The following is a 20652-nucleotide window of genomic DNA, read 5'->3' as shown; positions in this document are numbered from 1 at the left end:
TTGAGATTTATGATTTGGGCTATGAGATGGAACATCAGCAGTGCAGCAGTTTGGGAAAGGAATCCTCACACCTCATTTCTTCATTCAAATGAATTCAACAAATATTTCTTGCATATATAGTCAGAGCCAGGCAATGTGTTACAAATGTGATACTCCTCAGAAGACCACACAGACATGGAAACTAATCACTGTAAGAGAGGTAATAAAAGTTTTATTGAGGATCTGCAGAAAGGATCTCAGTAACATACAGGATGGAGTTACCAGCTCTGCCTTGGGAGGCGGCTAAAGCAGATATTGCTCAGTTTAGTTGCAGATAACTGAGTCCATTCTAGCTAGTTTAACAGAAGGGATTTTACGTGGGGACTTAGGTGTTTGCAAACATGTTGGAAGGGCTAGAGTAGCAGGCTCCAGGTAGAGCTTCCAGGAAGAAATCTCACAACTGGCTCACAGAGGGGTGTCTCTAGCCTTCGATGATCAGAAAGTCAGGGCCCTGAAAAGCCAATGCCCCGACTATCGGCAGCAGAATCATGCTGCCTCAGCTGTGATCTTTGCTGACACAGTGGATCACCCTCACACAGCCTCTTAACCCCCCAGGAAGCTAGAGACCAGAGACCCCTAGAGTTAAACCCAACGCCTCTGTTACTGTGTTTGCATGCAGAAGCATACCTGGGCCTCAGTTCCATCTTTCAGAGTTCAGTCTGACTGGTAGAGGCTGGGCCTCACATGGCCCCCAGGCTGTAGGGAAATTTGGAAAGTGTGCTCTCCAGCTTTTCCACCTCTGGCTTTAGTAAGTCCTGCTCTGAGAGGATGGGGTGGATGTGAGGGAGCCAGCCTCCAATTTCTGCCTCTGAGTCTTTGTGGGGAAAGAGCTGGTTGGTCTGGGGTCTGAAGGAGGAGTGATGAGCCATGGACAAAGGGTGGTTTGAGCATATTGCCCTGGAACAGAGCTGTGAAAGTCAGGCCTGATTCCAATGAACAAAAGCATCTGAAACAACAGTAGCATAAGATGAAAAACTAGCAGTAACAGGACAGGAGGAGGGAGAGGCACAGTGGACTGATTTTGGAGGGCTTTGAACTTTTAACTTGAATTATTAGGGAGCCACAGAAAGGCTTTGAGGAGTGAGGGTGTACATGTGTGTGAATGGAGGCAAGGATTAATTTTCCTTAACTGCTGGGCAGCGGTATATGTTATATAGAGCAGTGGTTTAGCAAACATGTAGCTGTGATGTGCTGGCAATGTTTAACAGCTCCAACAACTTTGGCTCTCTCCAAAGCAGAAGTCCTGCTTTGTAAGGTATGCTAATTTCTGTGTTGCGAATGCTTTCAACATGACCTGTTTCAAGCCATCAGTGTGACATCACCAAACATAAGAGTTGGAAAGAGATGCAGGCAGTTGGCTCCTGGGAGCTGGTTCACCCTGGCTCCAGAGATCCTGTGTTTGTCATGTGAGTTAATTCTTAAAACAATTCCATAAGATATATAGTAGTTTCATTTCCCAAACGGTAACACTGAGGCCTAGAGAGAGAAGTATTTTACCCAAGGTTATGTAGCTCATTAGCGGTTGAACCTAATTTTAGATCCAGGTCTGCCTGTTTTTAAAGCCATTGTTGTTTCAATACGACTATGCTGTCTCCAGAAGAATAATATGGTCAAATCTCCATTTCAGAAAAATTCCGCTGGCAGTACAGAGCAGTGAGGTGAGAGTGCTAGAGAATAAATCAGTGTCTATGTGTTTCAGTACGATTTTATTTACCAAAGATGGTGGCAAGTCTGTAATAGTATAGAGGTGGGTCAGAAGGAAGCACAAGAAGAGGCAGCGATCACATGGAAGCTTACTGAAGAGGGTGGGTGAAAAGTGATGGGGCTGAAGGAAGGCCTGAGAGGATGTCAGGAAGCATGGACATTGCTGGCCTCCATCTCATCAGATGAGGATGGGGGTGGGGAAGGGTGAGAATGATAAATGAGAAGTCAAGGATTATAGCCAGGGGTCCGGTTTGTAACTGTGAACATGGTGGTGCCATTGGCCAACACAGAGTCGCAAGAAGCAGGTGTCTTTGGAGAAAGCTTGTTTTCAGTTTGGACGTGCTGAATGCAAGGACCTAGAGAAAGTCCAAACGGGGATGTCTAGTAGGAAATTGGGTATGCATGTGCTTAGAAGAGATATCAGAGTTGGAAATTGTGAGCAAATCAGGCCGGGGTGGTAGCTGAAACCTTGGCTGTGGATGAACTTGCCAGACAGAGTGCAGGGCAGGCTGAGAATAAGCCAATAAAGCTGTTGGGGAAACACAGGGATGGTCTCGAGGAAAACTGACTCAGAATCATGTTTCTACAGACAAGCTTGTTTCCAGCATGAGAGAGGGGTCAGCAGTGTTAGATGCATTCATGGGTGCTGGGATGCATTGCCCAGATCCCACTCTAGGAACAAAGGGCTATTTCCCAGCTATTGGGAATACCTCCCAAAGATGATGCCCAGCTGTTAGCTCTTTGGGGTGTTGCCTTACCTGAAAAAAAACTGCCTGGGCTCAAGTCTCCCCTCCTTCCAGGGGTAACCCATACCTCCTGACCAAGACAGTGGATAAAGGCCCCTTCTCTTCGTCCTAACTTGGGGCAACTCTTTGGGGCCAGTGCAGCTTGAGATTTCCCTGTGGAGTTGGCGGAGCCCAAGCTGGGAGTTCATGGCAGCTCAGTCTCTCCCTCTGCCCCATCCTGTCTCCTTCCCCTGCCTTGTGTAGGTACTCAACCCAAGTGCCATTCTAAATGTACATCTTGCTTGCTCACTCCCATCTCAGCACCGGCTTCTCAGGTTGCCTAGCAAGTGACAGATGCTCTATTCTCGTGTCCTCTGCAACTGTCTTTGCTGTTCAAGGGTGAGTAGGACATGACCAATCTATTCCATCATCAAATCCTAAAACAAACCAGTTGTGGGTGAAAACAGACTCTGACTGACTGAATAAAGCTTTATTTTAATGCAAAATAACCAAGAAAAATTTATATATTCATATATAACAATATCCAAAATGTTTTCTGTGGTACAAATGGGATCATCCTAAAAAGTCTGTAAAGAATTCATTCTCCACCCCCATATGCCAAAATATGATCTCACATAATTTATCTTCAAAACTTATGAACAGACTTGGTATCACCTAAGTACAGGGAAACGCTAGAAAAAGTGATTGTATAGACAGTAGGTTGGTTTTGATGTTCCAGTAGTAAACAGTATTGCAGTCATCGTGGTTGGAACATAACACTGTCTGAAAGAGCTGAGTCAGGAGACAGCCTTGGGGGTTAGTTCACTCCCACTCTGGGCTTGTAGTTAAGTCTGACTTTAAAAGTCAGGCTGTGTGTGTGTCATTCTATTGCTATTCAAAGACATGAGGGAGAAAGAGTTTCACTTAGAAGTCGTAGCTGCATATGAGCTTATAGGCTTATTTTAGATAGTGAACTTTCATTCTCCTTTTTATCAGAACGGTGACTTTGTAGGCATATCTTAGGGAGACTCCTCTTACTGGTCTTACTGTGGCATCATTTCCATTTAAGTTGGTGTGAATGGGGAGTACAGGGGAATAGGATCGTGGACTGTTTCTGAATCCAGCTCCCTCCTGCCTAATTGCACTAAGTCCTTTTGGACTTTCTGTTGCTCGTGCACTCAGGAAGCAGTAGGGTGTCTACCCAACTTAGCACCAATTTGAAGACCTCTCATTGCGGATGTCAGAGTTTAATGCTGAGGGGAATTTTACAGACACACATCCCTAACCACACCAAACTCTCCAGATCTCTTTATCCCTCTGAAATGCTAAGTGTTCCTCCAAAGAAAATGAAGGCTGTGGTTACAGGTTAGGGAATAAACACTCTTTAAAGGCTTGATCTCTGTGCATAACAACCTTATTCCTGGCAACTCCAAAAGTTATCAGATGGATTTCCTCCAGAAGATAGATTCGATTTAAGAAGTTCATAAATCTTTGGAAGGAATAATGAATCATGTTTTAATGTTGTTTAGTGGTGGCAAAAATAAAGCTCTAGTGAAGTCTCAAATTTCTTCTATCAGTAGGTGTGCAAAGAGTTTCCTCCACAGGGTACCATTGGGTCTGTGGCTCTCCCCATGCTCTTGATTTTAAGATCTTTGCTCCGTGATGTACTGTGGCGTCAATGCAAATAGATCTAATAATCTAAGAATCAGGAGCATCACAGTAATATTTTCCCCAATTTTTGTGGTTATTCTATTTAAGAAAATACTCCTGATTTTGAGCTTGCCTTTCATCCAGGGATGTGATATTGTGGGGAAGCAGTATTATACCAAGAGTGATATGGCTGCAGCCCAGTGACACTGGGTTCATGAGATGATGTGTTCCTCTCCTTGTAGAGGACTGAATTCGCCTTCATCTGAAAGTGTTCAGTGGTCTACTCCCTTTCATCTCTCTACTGCAAAAAGGGACAAAAACAGAGCTCTTTAAAATATCTTGAGTAACTTGAGGCCAACACATCATTTTGAGGCTTGGATGACCTAATGGTCAGATCAGAAGCCGAGTGGCTGTACGTTGTTGGGTTTGCAGCTTGCTGTGACACTTTTCGTGGGGTATATTAGTATTCTGAGCTACAAGGATACACCTGACGGAGTTTTTTCAAGGCTATAAATAAACTGGGAACTATTTCCTGCTCCTGGGCACCTACTGATTATAGCCTGGTCTTCTAAATATTCTAAAGTACCTGTTCTAAATACTGGGAAAGAATACCGTAACCTCTGGGTGGTGACAATTGGAGGGTTGGTACACAGGCCTTTATAAAGCTTTCATTCAAGCTGTTCTTAATTGCTACTTAGCTTGATGAAGACTTGCATAATGTTAGCTTCTTTTGGGAAGGGCCAAATGGGACATATGTTATACTTCAAGCAAGAAAAGAACATCGTTATCTATTATCTTTTTTTTTGTTGTTGTTTTTGGTCTACTTTAATAGTACCTTCACATCACTGGCTGCCCCTTAGAATTAGCAACTGTTTTATTGCCTGTGTATACAGTACAAAACCATGTTTGGAGCAGCTTACCCTGAGCCTGAGTACAGGAGATATTATGCTCACACAGTGGCAACATGGTGAAAACATGTGCATTCTTCCTACAAGGGCCACTTCTCCAGCACACACAGAATATCTCACCTTACGCCGCTGCCCCTTGTGGGACCTTGGCCTTAATCCAGAAGGAGTCTTCTGGCTTGGTTATGTCCAGTAGTCTACAGAAATTTGGTTCAACTATGGAACATCTTGAAGAGCTGATTTTTAATGCTTCAGAACACATCATGCTTCCCTCATCATTATCTCCTTGAAGGTTTATTCAGTTCGAGGCAAAGGCAGCTTGCAGCGTGTTGGCAGGGAAACCCTATAGCTCATCTGCATTCCACCTCTAGGTGAGCAGGGCCCAGTCCTCAACCTCTTTGCACAAACTGCAGACAATCTAAAGGTGCCTGGCATAAGAGAGATGATAGAGGGCAAAAAACAACTTGACAGTCTACTTTCAAGAGGGTAAGTCAATTGTAGTTTGGAAAATGATACCTCTTAAAGTTTAGTAAATAATACTAGTTAAGTCTAAAACCACCAGTTGCATCATTCTTGGTAACAGAACTATTTTAAATTAAAAAAAATAAGACTAAACTGGGCTAGATAGATACTCTATATATTCAATGATACTATAATTTATTAAATCCTATCAGTCAGAGGTATTCTAATCTCAGCCAAAATATGTCTAAATTGAATTCAAGACTTTTTTTTTTTTTTTTTTTGGAGGGAATGAAGAAGGAATGTAAAAACACTTAAAATATTTCAAGAGTCACTGAACAAGTTGAGGCTCCTGTGCTTTACTGTTTCTTGGTCTTCTCGTGTTCTCATTTGGGTCAGGTTGTAGGTTTTAGAGATTCTGTTGAAATAAGTAGAAAGCTGCAAAGCACTTAAGAAACTGCGGTGGGTATGGGAGGGTGTGGTTTCAGCTTTTCAAAGCTATAAGACCTTCTTTTCCCAACTGGAGACCTTGGCCTTGCCCTGTCTTTTGTTGATGAAATATAGCAGATATAGATTGATTTAGTTTTATGCTCCTTCTCCCGTCCCTGCTATTTTCTGTTGTTTTTTTTTTTTTTTCCTTTTTATTCCCTTTCTCATCACACTTTCCAGAAAGCATTTTTATTTTCCATTCTCCCTACTGGTAATCACATGCCGACACACACATACACACAGACACACACACACACAGTCACCACCAACTACCTGCTGGTTATCGTTCCCAAAGAGTTCAGTCAGCCCCGCCCTGGCCCCAGGTGCATATGGTGCTATTTGGCACTGAGTCTGGAATTGCTGTTTCCAGAGCACTACTACCTGTGCGACCTAACCAGTGGGCCCTCTTTTTCCCACGTATACCTTAGGCTCAAATGAGAGCCTTAAAGTAGAGGCCCTGCTTACACTAATTAGAGGCAGGAGGTTTGGGGATGAAGCTGTAACCAGGTATCTCCATGCTATTGTGCCTGGGAGGTGGGAGGAAGGAAGGTCCTTGGAATTTCAGTTCTCTTAACCTGATTGCCTTGGTCCTAAGAATGTATTTCTTCTGGAAGCTCTAACTAGCTTTGCACATTCTCCCAGGACACTAATACTGCACTCACATCTTACTTTTAGGAAACATGAGATGCTTATACCAAATGAGTGGTACCGAGAACCTGAGAAATTCTACAAATAAATGTAGTCTTCCTCTTGTATAAAGCATTTTAAGGAGATCACTCCTCATGTTTGCTGCGGTTGTTTTCTCAGTGAAAAAACTACTCATTTAGGATGCCCATTATGTACAGCCACTCTTCACAGACTTAACTCTAATAAAGTGGCTGAAGCTTAGCCTCTGATTGGATGATGATCCTGGGCAGAGACTGGACGCATGCTGTCAATTCTATGGGGTGTGTGTGTACTCCAGGGAGGTGGCATGTTGTAGATCTCCACTGTTATCTGTCTGTTTAGTTACCACTCTTGGTGAACTAAACAAACTCTAAAATTATTTCATGTATCAGGCAGTATTTTTTTAGGGCCCCACCCCTCCTCTGCCTTCTGATTTCCTTCCCAAACTCCTGTCTCATTTTTCCTCTCTGATTAGCAACCAGGTGTTGCAACCTCAGGGAGAAAAACCTAACCTGTACCACGCAGACAGAATTCTTAACAGGAAGAAGGCCTTAGTGGGTAGGAAGAACAAAGGTGATGTTGGATGTCTTCCTTTCTGGGCTGGGCTGAGCTTAGTGGTATTCAGCTACACGGCTGCCGTCATGGGGTTCTTCTGCCGAGGATCCTGGGTTCGGTATGGATACTGATCTGGGCTGCCCCCTCGGGGCCCTGGTCTGCCTATTTCCTGGTAGGCTGGTACTCTGTGGTGCTGAGGAGGGGAAGGCGGAACGTCTTGTCTGAAGGGTCCTTTGTGCTGGGGGGCTGGTGGGGGTGGGTAATACTGGGGATACCGGAGATCTGTGAGCCTCAGATCTGGGGGGCGGGGATAGCTCCCTTTGGGAGGATGCACAGGATGAGCCCCTGGGTAAAATGGAAGCTCCCTTTCCTTGTAGAGCCCTCGAGGTGCTGCTGTCAGATAGTCTACAGGATCTGCTGGTCCTCCCCTGGAAAGAGAAGAACAGACATACATCAGTATCTCCTAAGCTGCTCAGTGAACTTCACATTCATTAGCCTCCCATGGAGTTTGGTGTGGCCACGGATTGGATCTGGCCAATGGGATGTGAGCAGATGTGATATGTCCCCTTAAAAGGAAGAGAGGGACTCTCCTCTTCTCTTCGCTCCTTTCTGTTGGCCACTGGAGTGGCCATATAAGACCACAAGGAGAAAGCCATATGCTGAGGAAGGCTGAGCAACAAGAAGGCAAGAGCCTGGTCCCTTGACACCATTGAGCCACAGTGTCAGTCAGGACTGACTGGTGCCTGAGAGAGCAATAGACTTCTGTCTTATTTGTATGTTGACCTTTATCATTATGACCGAGCTAGTTGCCTAAATAAGGCAGAGTTTGTCTCTGGTAAAGCTGGATCATATGCCCCTTCCCCAAAGCCTGACTTTGATGTGGCGGTAGAAATGCACACATTATTTGGGGTCATGAAACCCCCAGGGACTGTACTCACTTCTCTCCTAGGTGTTTGCGGTGCTCTTTACATGGGCCATAGTCTTGGTCTAACTCTGGTTGGTGTCTGTCACATCTCTATGTGGATTAGTGTGTCCTCCTCTCTCAAGAGGTCCCAGAAAAAGTCCTAATCTAGAGCTTGGAATTACCCACCCAAAACTGTGATATAAAGCAATTCTACCGCAAAGTCAACAAGTACCACCTGGCCAGTAGCAGAGGGGGAAGAGCCAAATCAGCTGTAAGTTGCACTATGTAATGAGTCCGCACACAGAAAGGTCCAGGGCAAGAATAAACACTAACAGATTGAGAACTTTGTCTAGATACTCATGTTGCAACAGAAGAAAGGGTGGGGGAAAAAATATAATTGTAATGTATACATGAAAGGATAACCTGACCCCCTTGCTGTACAGTGGGAAAAAAAAACAAAACAAACAAAACAAAACAAAACAAAAAAACACTAACAGAAAGCTACCATGTCTGGATCTCCCTACTAAAACAACAAGCATCTTCTGATCCATTTGCCACAACAGAAGCAATAGGTCTCTCAACAATGTACAGATGACTGCATCTTATCTAGCCTGGGGTTAAACAGATGAGTTCTGTTCGCAGCTCTTAAAATCCCATAACCCTTCTGTGCACATATTCAGCACCACCATGCCCAGATCCTTCCCACTTTCTACCATTCCTATTTTTATTATTTCTTTTTAAAGGAAGACTTACTTTTTCAATGGTAATTAATGAAAAGCTCTCCACTGTCAGAGTACAAACTGGTAGGACACTTGAAAGTAAGGACAGGGCTGTAAGAATACAGTCTCTGTGGTTAATGAAGCACTGTCAGTGAGGGTCAGAATCACCCTGTAATCTGCAGAGTTTGATCTGAAAACAGCTCTGTAAGTTCCCAAAATCCATGGAGGTTTGATAGGCTCCAAGCTCGGGTCCATGTGGAAAGCAGCATGTGAACACATTCATAAGGTTGAGCAATGGCATTCTCTCTCCTTTTGGATGTCTTAATTTGGCTATGTATAATAATGAAAGATAGATCCTTGAGCCTGGGTTAATTTAGTTAGTGAGAGTTTTCAGATAAAAAAATTAAATTGTTTGTGTACAAGTTATTACAGCATCAACTGCTATTATTCAGTGTAGTTTGCTTTGCTCTATTTTAAATTGCCCATGACAAATAGAGCACAAATGTGTAATCTGTCACTCTAGCCCTGAGAAATAAAGGATGAGGATTTCATCTTCCCTTTCCTTTCAAATGTTATTCTTTATTTAGAAAACTTCCAGCATTCATTATATCTTTTATCATAAAATATTTTAAGTCCCCTCCTCCCCCACCGTGCTCATTTCTATTTCCTTTTGGTTCATGTTAGAGATTTCCGAAACACTTAAAAAAAATCCTTAACCTGTGTTTTCTTTCAAAATCTACTGAAGATATTTCTCTGCATGAAGTGAAACATGTGGTTTTTCTGCACTCATTTTAAGCCCTTGGGATAAATCACTGACATTTGCAACACACAAACATTATCTGCCTTAAAATGAACATACAACCAGTGTTCCCCCTGGACCCTCTTAGCATGAATGTTTCCTGTTTAAAATGGAAAGAGAGAAAGGAGGAATTCCAGGCCTTGGACTTTTAGGGTCCTGTTCTCTCCTTGGAGATTACTTTCCTCTAAAACAGAACATTATAAAACACAGACAGGCCATGGCTTTTTTTTAATTTTATTTGTGGACAGACAACCCAGATCAAGTGGTGATGGGGCAGAAGTCACCCTGAGAGTCATAGCCACCACGTAGGCTGTGTGCCTCTGGGGCAGTTTCATGTCTTCTCTGTCTGCATCCCTGGCCACTAGGTCACCTTTCACAGCCAGGGGCAGATGGCACAGAACCCAAGATGGTTTTATGGACCCACATTGCTTTCTCTGAAGGGAGACTTTATGTCTGCAAGTTTGCTTACATGTGGCAGAAACCAAGTGAGGTAGCTGTTCTTTGTCAAGAAATGAAATCATGGAAATTGTCTTTTTCTGTAGAACTCATCAAAACAGTTATCCTTTCTAATTTTTCAGAGAGAAGGAAAACAATGAACTGACCTATGAAAACACTCTTTTAAGGTTCAAAGAGTGCTGGAAGAATTTTTCTTTCTGGGAGGGAGGGGAAAGAGGGATGATATTGTTTATAATAACTTTTTTTTTTCAAAGTTGAGCATTGACTCTTACCAGAACTCCTAAGTGCTTGTGAATATTGTGTGTGTGTCGTGTACACACACACACACGCACTTAAAAGAACAATTTATAAACAAGAAAAAAAAGCCTGACTCATTAATGTAGAATTTGATAGGATAATGGAAGAAGAGGGAGCTGATATTTTATCTTCATTAATCTTGAGTTTCCCTTCTCATAGTACCTTTATGTGGATGCAATTTAATATTTGTAGGAAAGCAAAAACCCCACCTCATTCTGGAGCCTAAGAAATGCTTATCACAGTGACTGATGCTTCATGTTTTGAGCCATCGCTGAGAAATCCAGGGGAACCTTCCTTTGAAGATTCCAGTGAACACAAGAATCCAAGTAGCAAATTCATCTGCATTTTAAGACCATTCATTTTTCATGTGACCCCATGAGTTTTATTTGTATATGTTGTTATTTTTCTTGAAGAAAAAAAGCTTTCAATAGAAACTCTCACTCAGTGCCATATTTACTTAAGGAAAGAAAAACAAGCCTATGCTTTCTTTATGACATAACTCTTTGAGGAATCTGTTGTGAAAATATCAAACAGGATGGACAGGATGGCAGAGCAGAAGGACTTGAGCTCACCTTCTCTCATGAAAACAGCAAAATCACAACCAATTGCTGAACAACCATCAGTAAGAGATTGGAACCTACAAACAAGGTATTTTACATCCAAAGGCAAAGAAGCCACAACAAGATGGTGTGTGTGTGGGTGCTTTTGTGATATAATCAAATTGCATAGCCACATTCACAAACTGGAAAATAATTATATTGTAGAGGTACTCCCACAGGAGTGATAGTTCTGGGTCTCACATTAAGTCCTTCAGCCTGAGGGACTGGTATTGGGAGGAGGAGCCCCCAGAGCATTTGGCTTTGAAGGTTTGGGGGTTGAGTGCACTGGGACCCAGGGAAAAGCTGTGACTACTCCATAGGAGCCTTGGCAAGATCTTTCTTTAGGTGTTGGAGGGTCTTCTGGGGAGGCAGGGGTCACTTGTGGCTCACTGTGGTGGCATGGACAATACTGGTAGAGGCTCCAGGAAATATTTATTGGTATGAGCTCTCTGTGAAGCTGACATTTTGTCATTGAGACCAGGCCACGCCAAATAGCTTTTAGGCTCTAGTGCTGGGACACCTCAGGCCAACAACCAGCAGGGTTGACACACAACTCCACCTATCATCAGACAGCCTTCCTAAAGCTGTCCTAAGCCCACAGATTTTTCTAAACACACCTCTATATGTGGCCTGCACACCAGAGGGACACGACTCAGTTCCACCTATCTGTGGGAAGGCCATAGTCCTTCCCAACAGGAATCCTGCACAAGCCCCTGGACCAGTCTCACTCACCAGGGCATAGACAGAAAAAGCAAGAGGAACTATGATTCTGCAGCTTATGGAAAGGAGACCATAAACACAGGCAGTTAGACAAAATGAGATGGTAGAGAAATATGTTTCAGACAAAGGAACAAGATAAAAGCCCAGAAGAACAACTAACTGAAGTGAAGATAGGCAATCTACCTGAAAGAGAGTTCCAAGTAATGACAGTAAAGATGGTCCAAGATCTTAGAAAAAGAATAGAGGCACAGACTGAGAAGATACAAGAAGTATTTAACAAGGAACTAGAAGACTTAAAGAACAAAAATAGATGAACAATACAGTAACTAAAATGAAAAATGCAGTAGAAGGGATAAGTGCACTGGGAAGCAGATTGGTGGAAATCACTGCTGCAGAACAGAAACAAGAGAGAAAAGAAAGACAATCTCAGAGGCATCTGGGACAACATTATACACACCAACATTCACATTATAGAGGACCCAGAAGGAGAAGAGCGAGAAAGAGCCTGAGAAAATGTTAAAAGAGATTACAGCCAAAAACTTTCCTAACATGGGCAAGGAAACATTCACTAAAGTCGAAGTTCAGAGGGCCCAACCAGGATAAACCCAAGGAAGATTAATCAAACTGACAAAAATTAAAGAGAGATAGAAAATATTAAAAACAACAGTGGAAAAGCAGCAAATAACCTACCGGGGCAGCCCATAAGGGTATCAGCTGATTTTTCAGTGGAAATTCTGCAGGCCAGAAGGGAGTGTAATATATTTAAAGTGATGAAAGGGAAAAACTAACAACCAAGAATACCTAGAAAGGCTCTTGTTCAGATTCAGTGGAAAAATCAAAAGCTTTACAGATAAGCATTACAGAATGACCAAATTAGCTTTACAACAAATACTAAAGAATGTTCTCCAGGTGGAAAAGTAAAGGCCATGGTAGAAATGAGAAAATTACAAGTGGCAAAGCTCACTGGTAAAGGCAAATATACAGTAAAGGTAGTAAATGATCCACACACAAATATAATATCAAAATCAGTCTAGAGGAGAGTACAAATGCAGGCTATTGGAAATGCATTTGCAATTAAGAGACCAGTAACTTAAAATAATCTTGTGTATATATAGAGACTGCTATATAAAACCTCATGGTAACTGCCAACCAAAAATCTACAGTAGATGCACGCAAAAAAGAAAAAGGAATCTAAACATAATACTAAAGATAGTAATCAAATCACAAGAGAACAAAAGAGGAAAGGAAAAAAAGACCTACAAAAACAAATCCTAAACAGTTAACACTGTGGAAATAAGAACATTTATATTGATAATTACCTTGAATGTAAACGATTAAATAATGCTACAACCAAAAGACATTGACTGGCTGAATGGATACAAAAATAGGACATGTAATTGAAGATATCTTCTGATAAATATTTTTTTCTATTAATTTTTTTTCTATTAAAGCCCTAATACCTGTATATTTGCTGCCTACAAGAGACCTACTTCAGATCTAGGGACACATACAGCCTGAAAGTGAGGGGATGGAAGAAGGTATTCCATGCAAATAGAAATCAAAAGAAATCTGGAATAGCAATACTCATATCAGACAAAATTGGCTTAAAAAAGGCTCTTTTTAAGAGACAAAGAAGGACACTATATATTGATTAAGGGAACAATCCAAGAAGATATACTAATTGTAATATATACATATGCACCCAACATAAGAGTACCTCAATATATAAAGCAAAAGCTAACAGCCATAAGAGGAGAAATCAACAGTAATGTAATAATATTGGGGGACTTTCACACCCCACTTACATCAATAGATCATCCAGACAGAAAATCAATAAAGAAACAGAGGCCTCAAGTGACACATTAGACCAAATGCAATTAATTGATATTTATAGAACTTTCCATCTGAAAGCAGAAGGATATACATTCTTCTCAGTGCATGTGAAACATTCTCTAGGTCAGATCACATGATAGGTCACAAGGTGAGACTTGGTAAACTTAAACTGAAATTATATCCATCAGCTTTTCCAACCATAACACTATGAGAGTAGAAATCAACTATAAGAAAAAAACAAAAAAGCACATGGAGGCTAAACAATATATTACTAAAAAACCAATGGATCACCAAAGAAATTATAGAGGAAATCAAACACCTAGAGAAAAACGACAGTGAAAACATCACAATCCAAAACCTACGGGACACAGCAAAAGCAGTTTTAAGAAGGACGTTTACAGCAATACAATCTTACCTTAGGAAACCAGAAAAATCTCATGCAACCTAATATAATACCTGAAAAAACTAGAGACAATAGAACAGAACCCAAAGTTAGAAGGAAAGAAAACATAAGATCAGAATGGAAATAAAGAGAGACAAAGAAAACAATAGAAAAGATAAATGGAACTAAAAGCTGGTTCTTTGAAAAGATCAACAAAATTGATAAACCTTTAGCCAGACTCATCAAGAAAAAAGGGAGAGGGCACAAATCAATAAAATTATAAATGAAAAAGGAGAAGGTACAACTGAGCCACAGAAATACCAAAGATCATAAGAGACTGCTATATGCCAATAAAATGGACAACCCAGTAGAAACATACACATTCTTAGATACAGTCTTCCAAGATTGAACCTGGATAAACAGTCACAAGTACTGAAATTGTAACTGTGATTAAAAACCTTCCAATAAACAAAGGTTTAGGACCAGATGGCTTCACAGGTGAATTCTATCAAACATTTAGAGAAGATTAAGACCTGTCCTTTGGAAACTCTTCCAAAAAAAATTGCAGAGAAATTCATGTCCTAGGTTCATTCTATGAGGACACCATTACCCAGATACCAAAATCATGTAAAGATACAAAAAATTACAGGCCAATATCACTGATGAACCTAGATGCAAAAATACACAACAAAATACTAGCAAAGTCCAGTAATACATCAAAAGGATCATACATCATGATCAAGTGGGATTTATCCCAGAGATGAAAGGATTTTTTTAATATCCACAAATCAATCAGTGTGATACACCACATTAAGAAATTGAAGACTAAAAACCACATGATCACATATGTAGATGCAGAAACAGTTTTAGACAAAATTCAGCATTCTCCAGAAATTGGGCATAAAAGGAAGCTACCTCAACATAATAAAAACCATATATGACAGACTCACAGGTAACATCATACTTAATGGTGAAAAGTTAAAAGCATTTCCTCTAAGTTCAGGAATAAAAGATATCCACTCTTGCCACTTTATTCAATATAGTTTTGGAAATCCTCACAAAGGAAGTCAGAGAAGAAAAGTAAACAAAAAGAATCCAAATTGGAAGAGAAGTAAAACAATCACTGTTTGAAGATGACATGATATTATACACAGAGAGTCCTAAAGATGCTGCTAGAGATCTACTACAACTCATCAATAAATCTGGTAAAGTTGGAGGATACAAAATAATACACAGAAATCTCTCCATTTCTATTCACAAACAATGAAAGGTTATAAAGAAAAATTAAGGAAACAATCCCATTTACTATCACATCAAAATGAATAAAATTCCTAGGAATAAACCCTTAAGGAGGCAAAAGACTAGTACTCTGACAAGTATAAGATGCTGGTGAAAGAAACTGAAGATGACATAAACAGATGTAAAGATAGACAATGTTCTTGGATTGGAAGAATCAATATTGTCAAAAGGACTATATAACTCAAGGCAATCTATAGATTCAGTGCAATCCCTATCAAATGACCAATGGTATTTTTCATAGAACTAGAACAACAAAAAAAGTAAATTTGCAAGGAAACGCAAAAGACCCAGAATGGCTGAAGGAATCCTGAGAAATAAAAACAGAGCTGGAGGAATTAGGCTCCCTGATTTCAACTACACTACAAAGCTACAGTCATCAAAACAGGATGGTCTAATATCCAGCACAAATGAACATCTCCTCAGAAAAGAAAATCATGGACTTGGAGAAAAGACTTGTGGCTGCCTGATGGGAGGGGGAGGGAGTGGGAGGGATCTGGAGCTTGGGCTTATCAGACACAACTTAGAATAGATTTACAAGGAGATCCTGCTGAATAGCATTGAGAACTTTGTCTAGATACTCATGTTGCAACAGAACAAAGGGTGGGAAAAAAATGTAATGTATACATGTAAGGATAACTTGATCCCCTTGCTGTACAGTGGGAAAACAAACAAACAAAAACAGGATGGTACTGGCACAAAAATAGAAATAAAGGTCAATGGAACAGGATATAAATCCCAGAAATAAATCCAAGCACCTATGGTACATTAACGCAAAGGAGGCAAGAATGTACAATGGAGAAAAGACAGTCTCCTCACTAAGTAGTGCTGGGAAAAGTACACAGCTACATGTAAAAGAATGAAATTGGAACATTCTTTCACACCATACACAAAAATAAACTCAAAATGGATTAAAGACCTAAATCTAAGTCTGGATACTATAAAACTTTTAGAGGAAAACATAGGCAGAATAGTCTTTGACATAAATTACAACAATATCTTTTTTGGAGCTACCTCCTAGAGTAATGAAAATAAAAACAAAAACAAACAAATGGGGCCTAATTCAACTTAAAAGCTTTTGCCCAGCAAAGGAAACCATAAACAAAATGAAAAGACAGCACACACAGTGGGAGAAAATACTTGCAAACAAAGAAACCAACAAGGTTAATCTCTAGAATATACAAATGGCTCATGCAGCTCAATATTAAAATACAAACATCTTCATCAAAAATGGACAGACACTGGGAACTATATCTAATCACTTATGATGGATCATGATGCAGGATAATGTGAGAAAAAGAATATATATATATGTATGTGTGACTGAATCACTTTGCCATACAGTAGAAAACTGACAGAACACTGTAAACCAGCTATAATGGAAAAAATAAAAATAATTAAAAAAACGGGCAGAAGAACTAAATAGACATTTCTCCAAAGAAGACATACAGATGGCCAAAAAAGCACCTTAAAAGATGCTCTACATCACTAAATATAAAAGAAATGCAAGTCAGAACTGCAATGAGGTAGTCTGTCAGAATGGCCACTATCCAAAAGCCTACAAATAACAAATGCTGGAAAGGATGTAGAGAAAAGGGAACTCTACTACACTGTTGGTGGGAATGTAGATTGGTACAAATACTATTGAGAAGGGTATGAAGATTCCTTAAACTGAAAATAGAACTACCAAATGATCCAGCAACTCCACTCATGTGCCTATCTGGAGAAAACCATAATTTGAAAAGATAACATGCACCTTAATGTTGATTGAAGCGTTATTTACAATAGCCAAGACATGGAAGCAACCTAAGGGTCCATTGATAGAGGAATGAATGTGTGTGTGTGTGTGTGTGTGTGTATACGTATGTGTGTGTATACATATATACACATCTTTATTATTACTCAGACACAGAAGGAAATAATGCCATTTGCAACAACATGGGTGCTCCATAAATGTACACTAGAGATTATTATAGTAAGTGAAGGAAGTCAGGCTGAGAAAGACAAATATGTGATTTCCCTTATGTGTGGCATCTAAAAAAATGATAGAGGTGAACTTATTTACAAAACAGAAACAGACTTACAGACATAGAAAACAAACTTACGGTTACCAAAGGGTTTGGAGGGAGGGATAAATTAGGAGTTTGGAATTTACATATATACATACTTCTATATATAAAATAGATAATCAGCAAGGACCTACTGTATAGCACTGGGAACTTGACTCAATATTCTGTTATAACCTATATGAGAAAAGAATTTGAACAGGAATGGATATATGTATAACTGAATCACTTTGCTGTATACCTGAAACTAACATAGCATTGTAAATCAACTATACTCCCATATAAAATAAAAATAAAAATATTTTTAAATTTCACTTATTTTTTCCCACTTTAAAATCATTTATTCTTTTTATGTGCTATTTTTGATTAGGCTCATTTTTGGAGGCCCAAAATTTTCTGCTTTTGATTGGAAAATTTGTAGGAACTATCTCAGACATAGAGTTTCCAACAACATAAGATGCAAGATTCAGTAATGAAAATTATCTTTTCAGGCTAAACCTGACAAAGCTATCTGGTATTGACATGTGAAGAAGCAATAAGGATCACTTTCTTTACATGAGGTTTTCTTCCTTTTGCCATCTTAGTCTGTTGCTATTTTTAATTAAAAAAGGGGCTGATTACCAGGGGGTAAGTGGGTAAGATAGATAGCTCCTGGGTACTAACAGTTTATGGAAAGAGGAAAGACTACTTTTACATTTGCTAACATAATTTTTTGGGGGGATGGGCTCAGTATTGAAGGGACCGAGTCACTGGCAAGACCTTTTAGCTCAGAATGAGGTGGCTCTACCTACTGGAACAGATGAAGAGGCATGCACAATTTCCACTGCATATCTGTCCCCCAGCAATTGCAAAGGAAATCTCTTTCCTCTGCACTCACCACAGTAGTTCATTCTCATCTCATCTGCCAGTTGCCCTGCCTCAAGCTGGTTATACACTATGCTAGAGCAACAGCATCTTGAAGGATAGAATTGAGTCTCATGCATCTCTTGATATCCCTCAGAGCCTAGCACTGGGCTTTTGGACACCTTGGGTGCTCCATAAATGTACACCAGTTTGTTCAAGAGAGTTCAAAGAGGAAACGTGCAAACATACAAAGTAACCACAGAGGGTCAGATGTGTGTAGGAGCTGGATGGAAATAGGTAGAGAACTAAAAGGATAAAGTGGACTCTCATTGAAAGGCTGAGATTGACAATGGTTGAGGAAAGACTGGACTCTAATTTTTAAAGGAGGGAGGGAGGGATGGTGGACTGAAAAAAGGGGTTTGGCTGGGTTCAACACAGAATGGCTCTAAACTTTATCAGGGTGTGGGTTATTACGTTTGTCTTGTTTGCCCAGAACAAAAGTAGACTGTCTTATTTCTGTTATCTTGCATCGTGCTTGAATCACAGTAGGTGCTTCATGAATTTTGAACTTGAATTTAATTGCCTTGACTTATTAGTGAGATCAACATGATTGATTAACTGGTGCAGGTTAATTGTATTTACTCAAGAATTAAGGGAGAGTGCCCAAGATGGCTAAATAGAAAGACCCCGAGCTCATATCCTCTCATGAGCACACCAAAATCACAACTCTCTGCAGAACAACCATTGATGAAAAAGACTGGAATCTATCAGAAAAGGTTTTCTACAACTAAGGGCATAAAGAAAGAACCATGATGAGACAGGTAGGAGGGGTAGACTTGTGATATAATCAAATACCATACCTCCCCCTCACTGCCTGATGGGTGACCCACAAACCGGAGAATAATTATATCACAGAGATTCTCCCATAGGAATGAGAGTTCTGAGCCTCACGTTGAGCTCCCCAGCCCAGATGTCCTCCTGCCCTGGAAAGAGGAGCATCCAGAGCATTTGGCTTCGAAGGCCAGTAGGGCTTAATTGCAAGAGCCCCACAGGACTAGGGGTGGGAGGATAGAAACTTCATTCTTAAAGGGCACAGACAAAATCTTATGTGCACTGGGACATGGGGCAAAAGCAGTAATTTGATAGCAGCCTGGGCCAGACCTACCTGCTGGTTTGGGGGAGTCTTCTGGAGAAGCAGAGGGTTGGGCTACCCCTGGGGACATAGACACCGGTGGCATACCAGTGGGAATCACTTGGGAACATTCGACAGCATGAACACTCCTGGCATCTTGGCTCATTAGTGCCAAGTCCTGCCCCCCCCCCCCCAAAAAAAAGCCTGTAAAACTACAGTGTTGGACTACCTCAGGTCAAAAAGCTGGGCAGGGACATAGACCCATGCATCAGTAGACAGGCTGCCTGAAGAGTTCCTGAACCCACTGCCACCTCTAGACATGCTCCTAGACGTGGTCCTGCCTACCAGAGGAACAGGACCCAGCTCTAATCACCACTGGGCAGGCATAGGCTCTTCCTGCCAATGAGGCTTCATTAGCCTCACCCACCTGGGGACAGACACCAGAAGCAAGAAAACTATGATCACACAGCCTAAGGAATGAGTCCACCAACAGGCCACACCCTACCCTAGGACCAGCTGGGCCCTGGCCCTACCCAGTAGCAGACCCAATGCAACCTTTGGGACACCCTAGATCCCTTACCTGTGTCAGGAACTGCATCCCCTGCCTCCCCTACCTTCCAACGATTTGAGACGAGCTCTGGGAACCCTGGGCCCTGAAGCCAGACTCCAGGCACCAGCTCTGCCTGCCAGTAGTTTAGCACTAACCCCAGGATCTGGCTTTACCTGCCAGTGGATGGGCAATAACCCTAGAGTTTTGGGGACCCTGGCTCTGCCCACCATTGAATTAGCACTTGCCCAGGGCCCCGGGGTTCCACAACCAGCCACCTTGTGACCAGCCACCATTGAGCCAGGCCTGCAACCAACCTGATTAGGGGCTAAGAGCCTACCAGACCACTTACACAGTCTGCAACAACAGAAGGATCCATACTGCCTTCTTAAGGGGAGCCCCCAGAGCATATAGCTTGGGTGACGAGAGGGGAGTGCACTGCTGGGACGCATAGGGTACCTCCTACAGAAGGCCATTTCTCCAAGGTTATGAGAACTTGTGACTTGCCACATGTGTAAAAATGCAAATAGCAACTTAGCACAAATGAGACAGCAGAGAACGTGTTCCAGATGAAGCAACAAGATAAAGCCCCATAAGAAGTGAAGTGGAGATAGGCGATCTACCCAAGAAAAATTTCAGAGTAATGATCATAAAGATGATCAAAGACTCAGGAGGAGAATGGAGGCAAAGAGCTGTAAGTTAGACATTTTTAACAAAGAGTTAGGAACTATAAAGTATAACCGAAGAGAGATGAATACCTGAAATGAAAAATGCATTAGAAAGAATCCACAGTAGATGAAATGATACAGAGGAACTGATCGGTATGCAGGAGGACAGTAGTGGAAATTACTGCAGCTGAACGGAAAA

At 41.2% G+C, this 20652-nt stretch overlaps 1 protein-coding gene across 6 annotated transcripts in view; it reads right to left on the bottom strand.

Annotated features, from left to right (window-relative positions):
• PARD3B (par-3 family cell polarity regulator beta) overlaps positions 2944-20652 on the bottom strand; it is a 1031031-nt gene continuing 1013322 nt past the window's right edge. For 4 of the 6 annotated variants that reach the window (XM_021075045.1, XM_021075043.1, XM_021075044.1 and 1 more), the window contains one exon: positions 2944-7620. In XM_021075045.1, the coding sequence (XP_020930704.1) occupies positions 7263-7620 (358 nt within the window). In that variant the 3' untranslated portion in view covers positions 2944-7262. The remainder of the gene's footprint in view (positions 7621-20652) is intronic. The other 2 variants (XM_021075042.1, XM_021075046.1) reach the window with 2 other exon arrangements.

The sequence above is a fragment of the Sus scrofa genome, chromosome 15 (assembly GCF_000003025.6).
Source record: "Sus scrofa isolate TJ Tabasco breed Duroc chromosome 15, Sscrofa11.1, whole genome shotgun sequence".
NCBI classification, from domain to species: domain Eukaryota; kingdom Metazoa; phylum Chordata; class Mammalia; order Artiodactyla; family Suidae; genus Sus; species Sus scrofa.
This window is presented reverse-complemented; position numbering and strand designations above follow the sequence as displayed.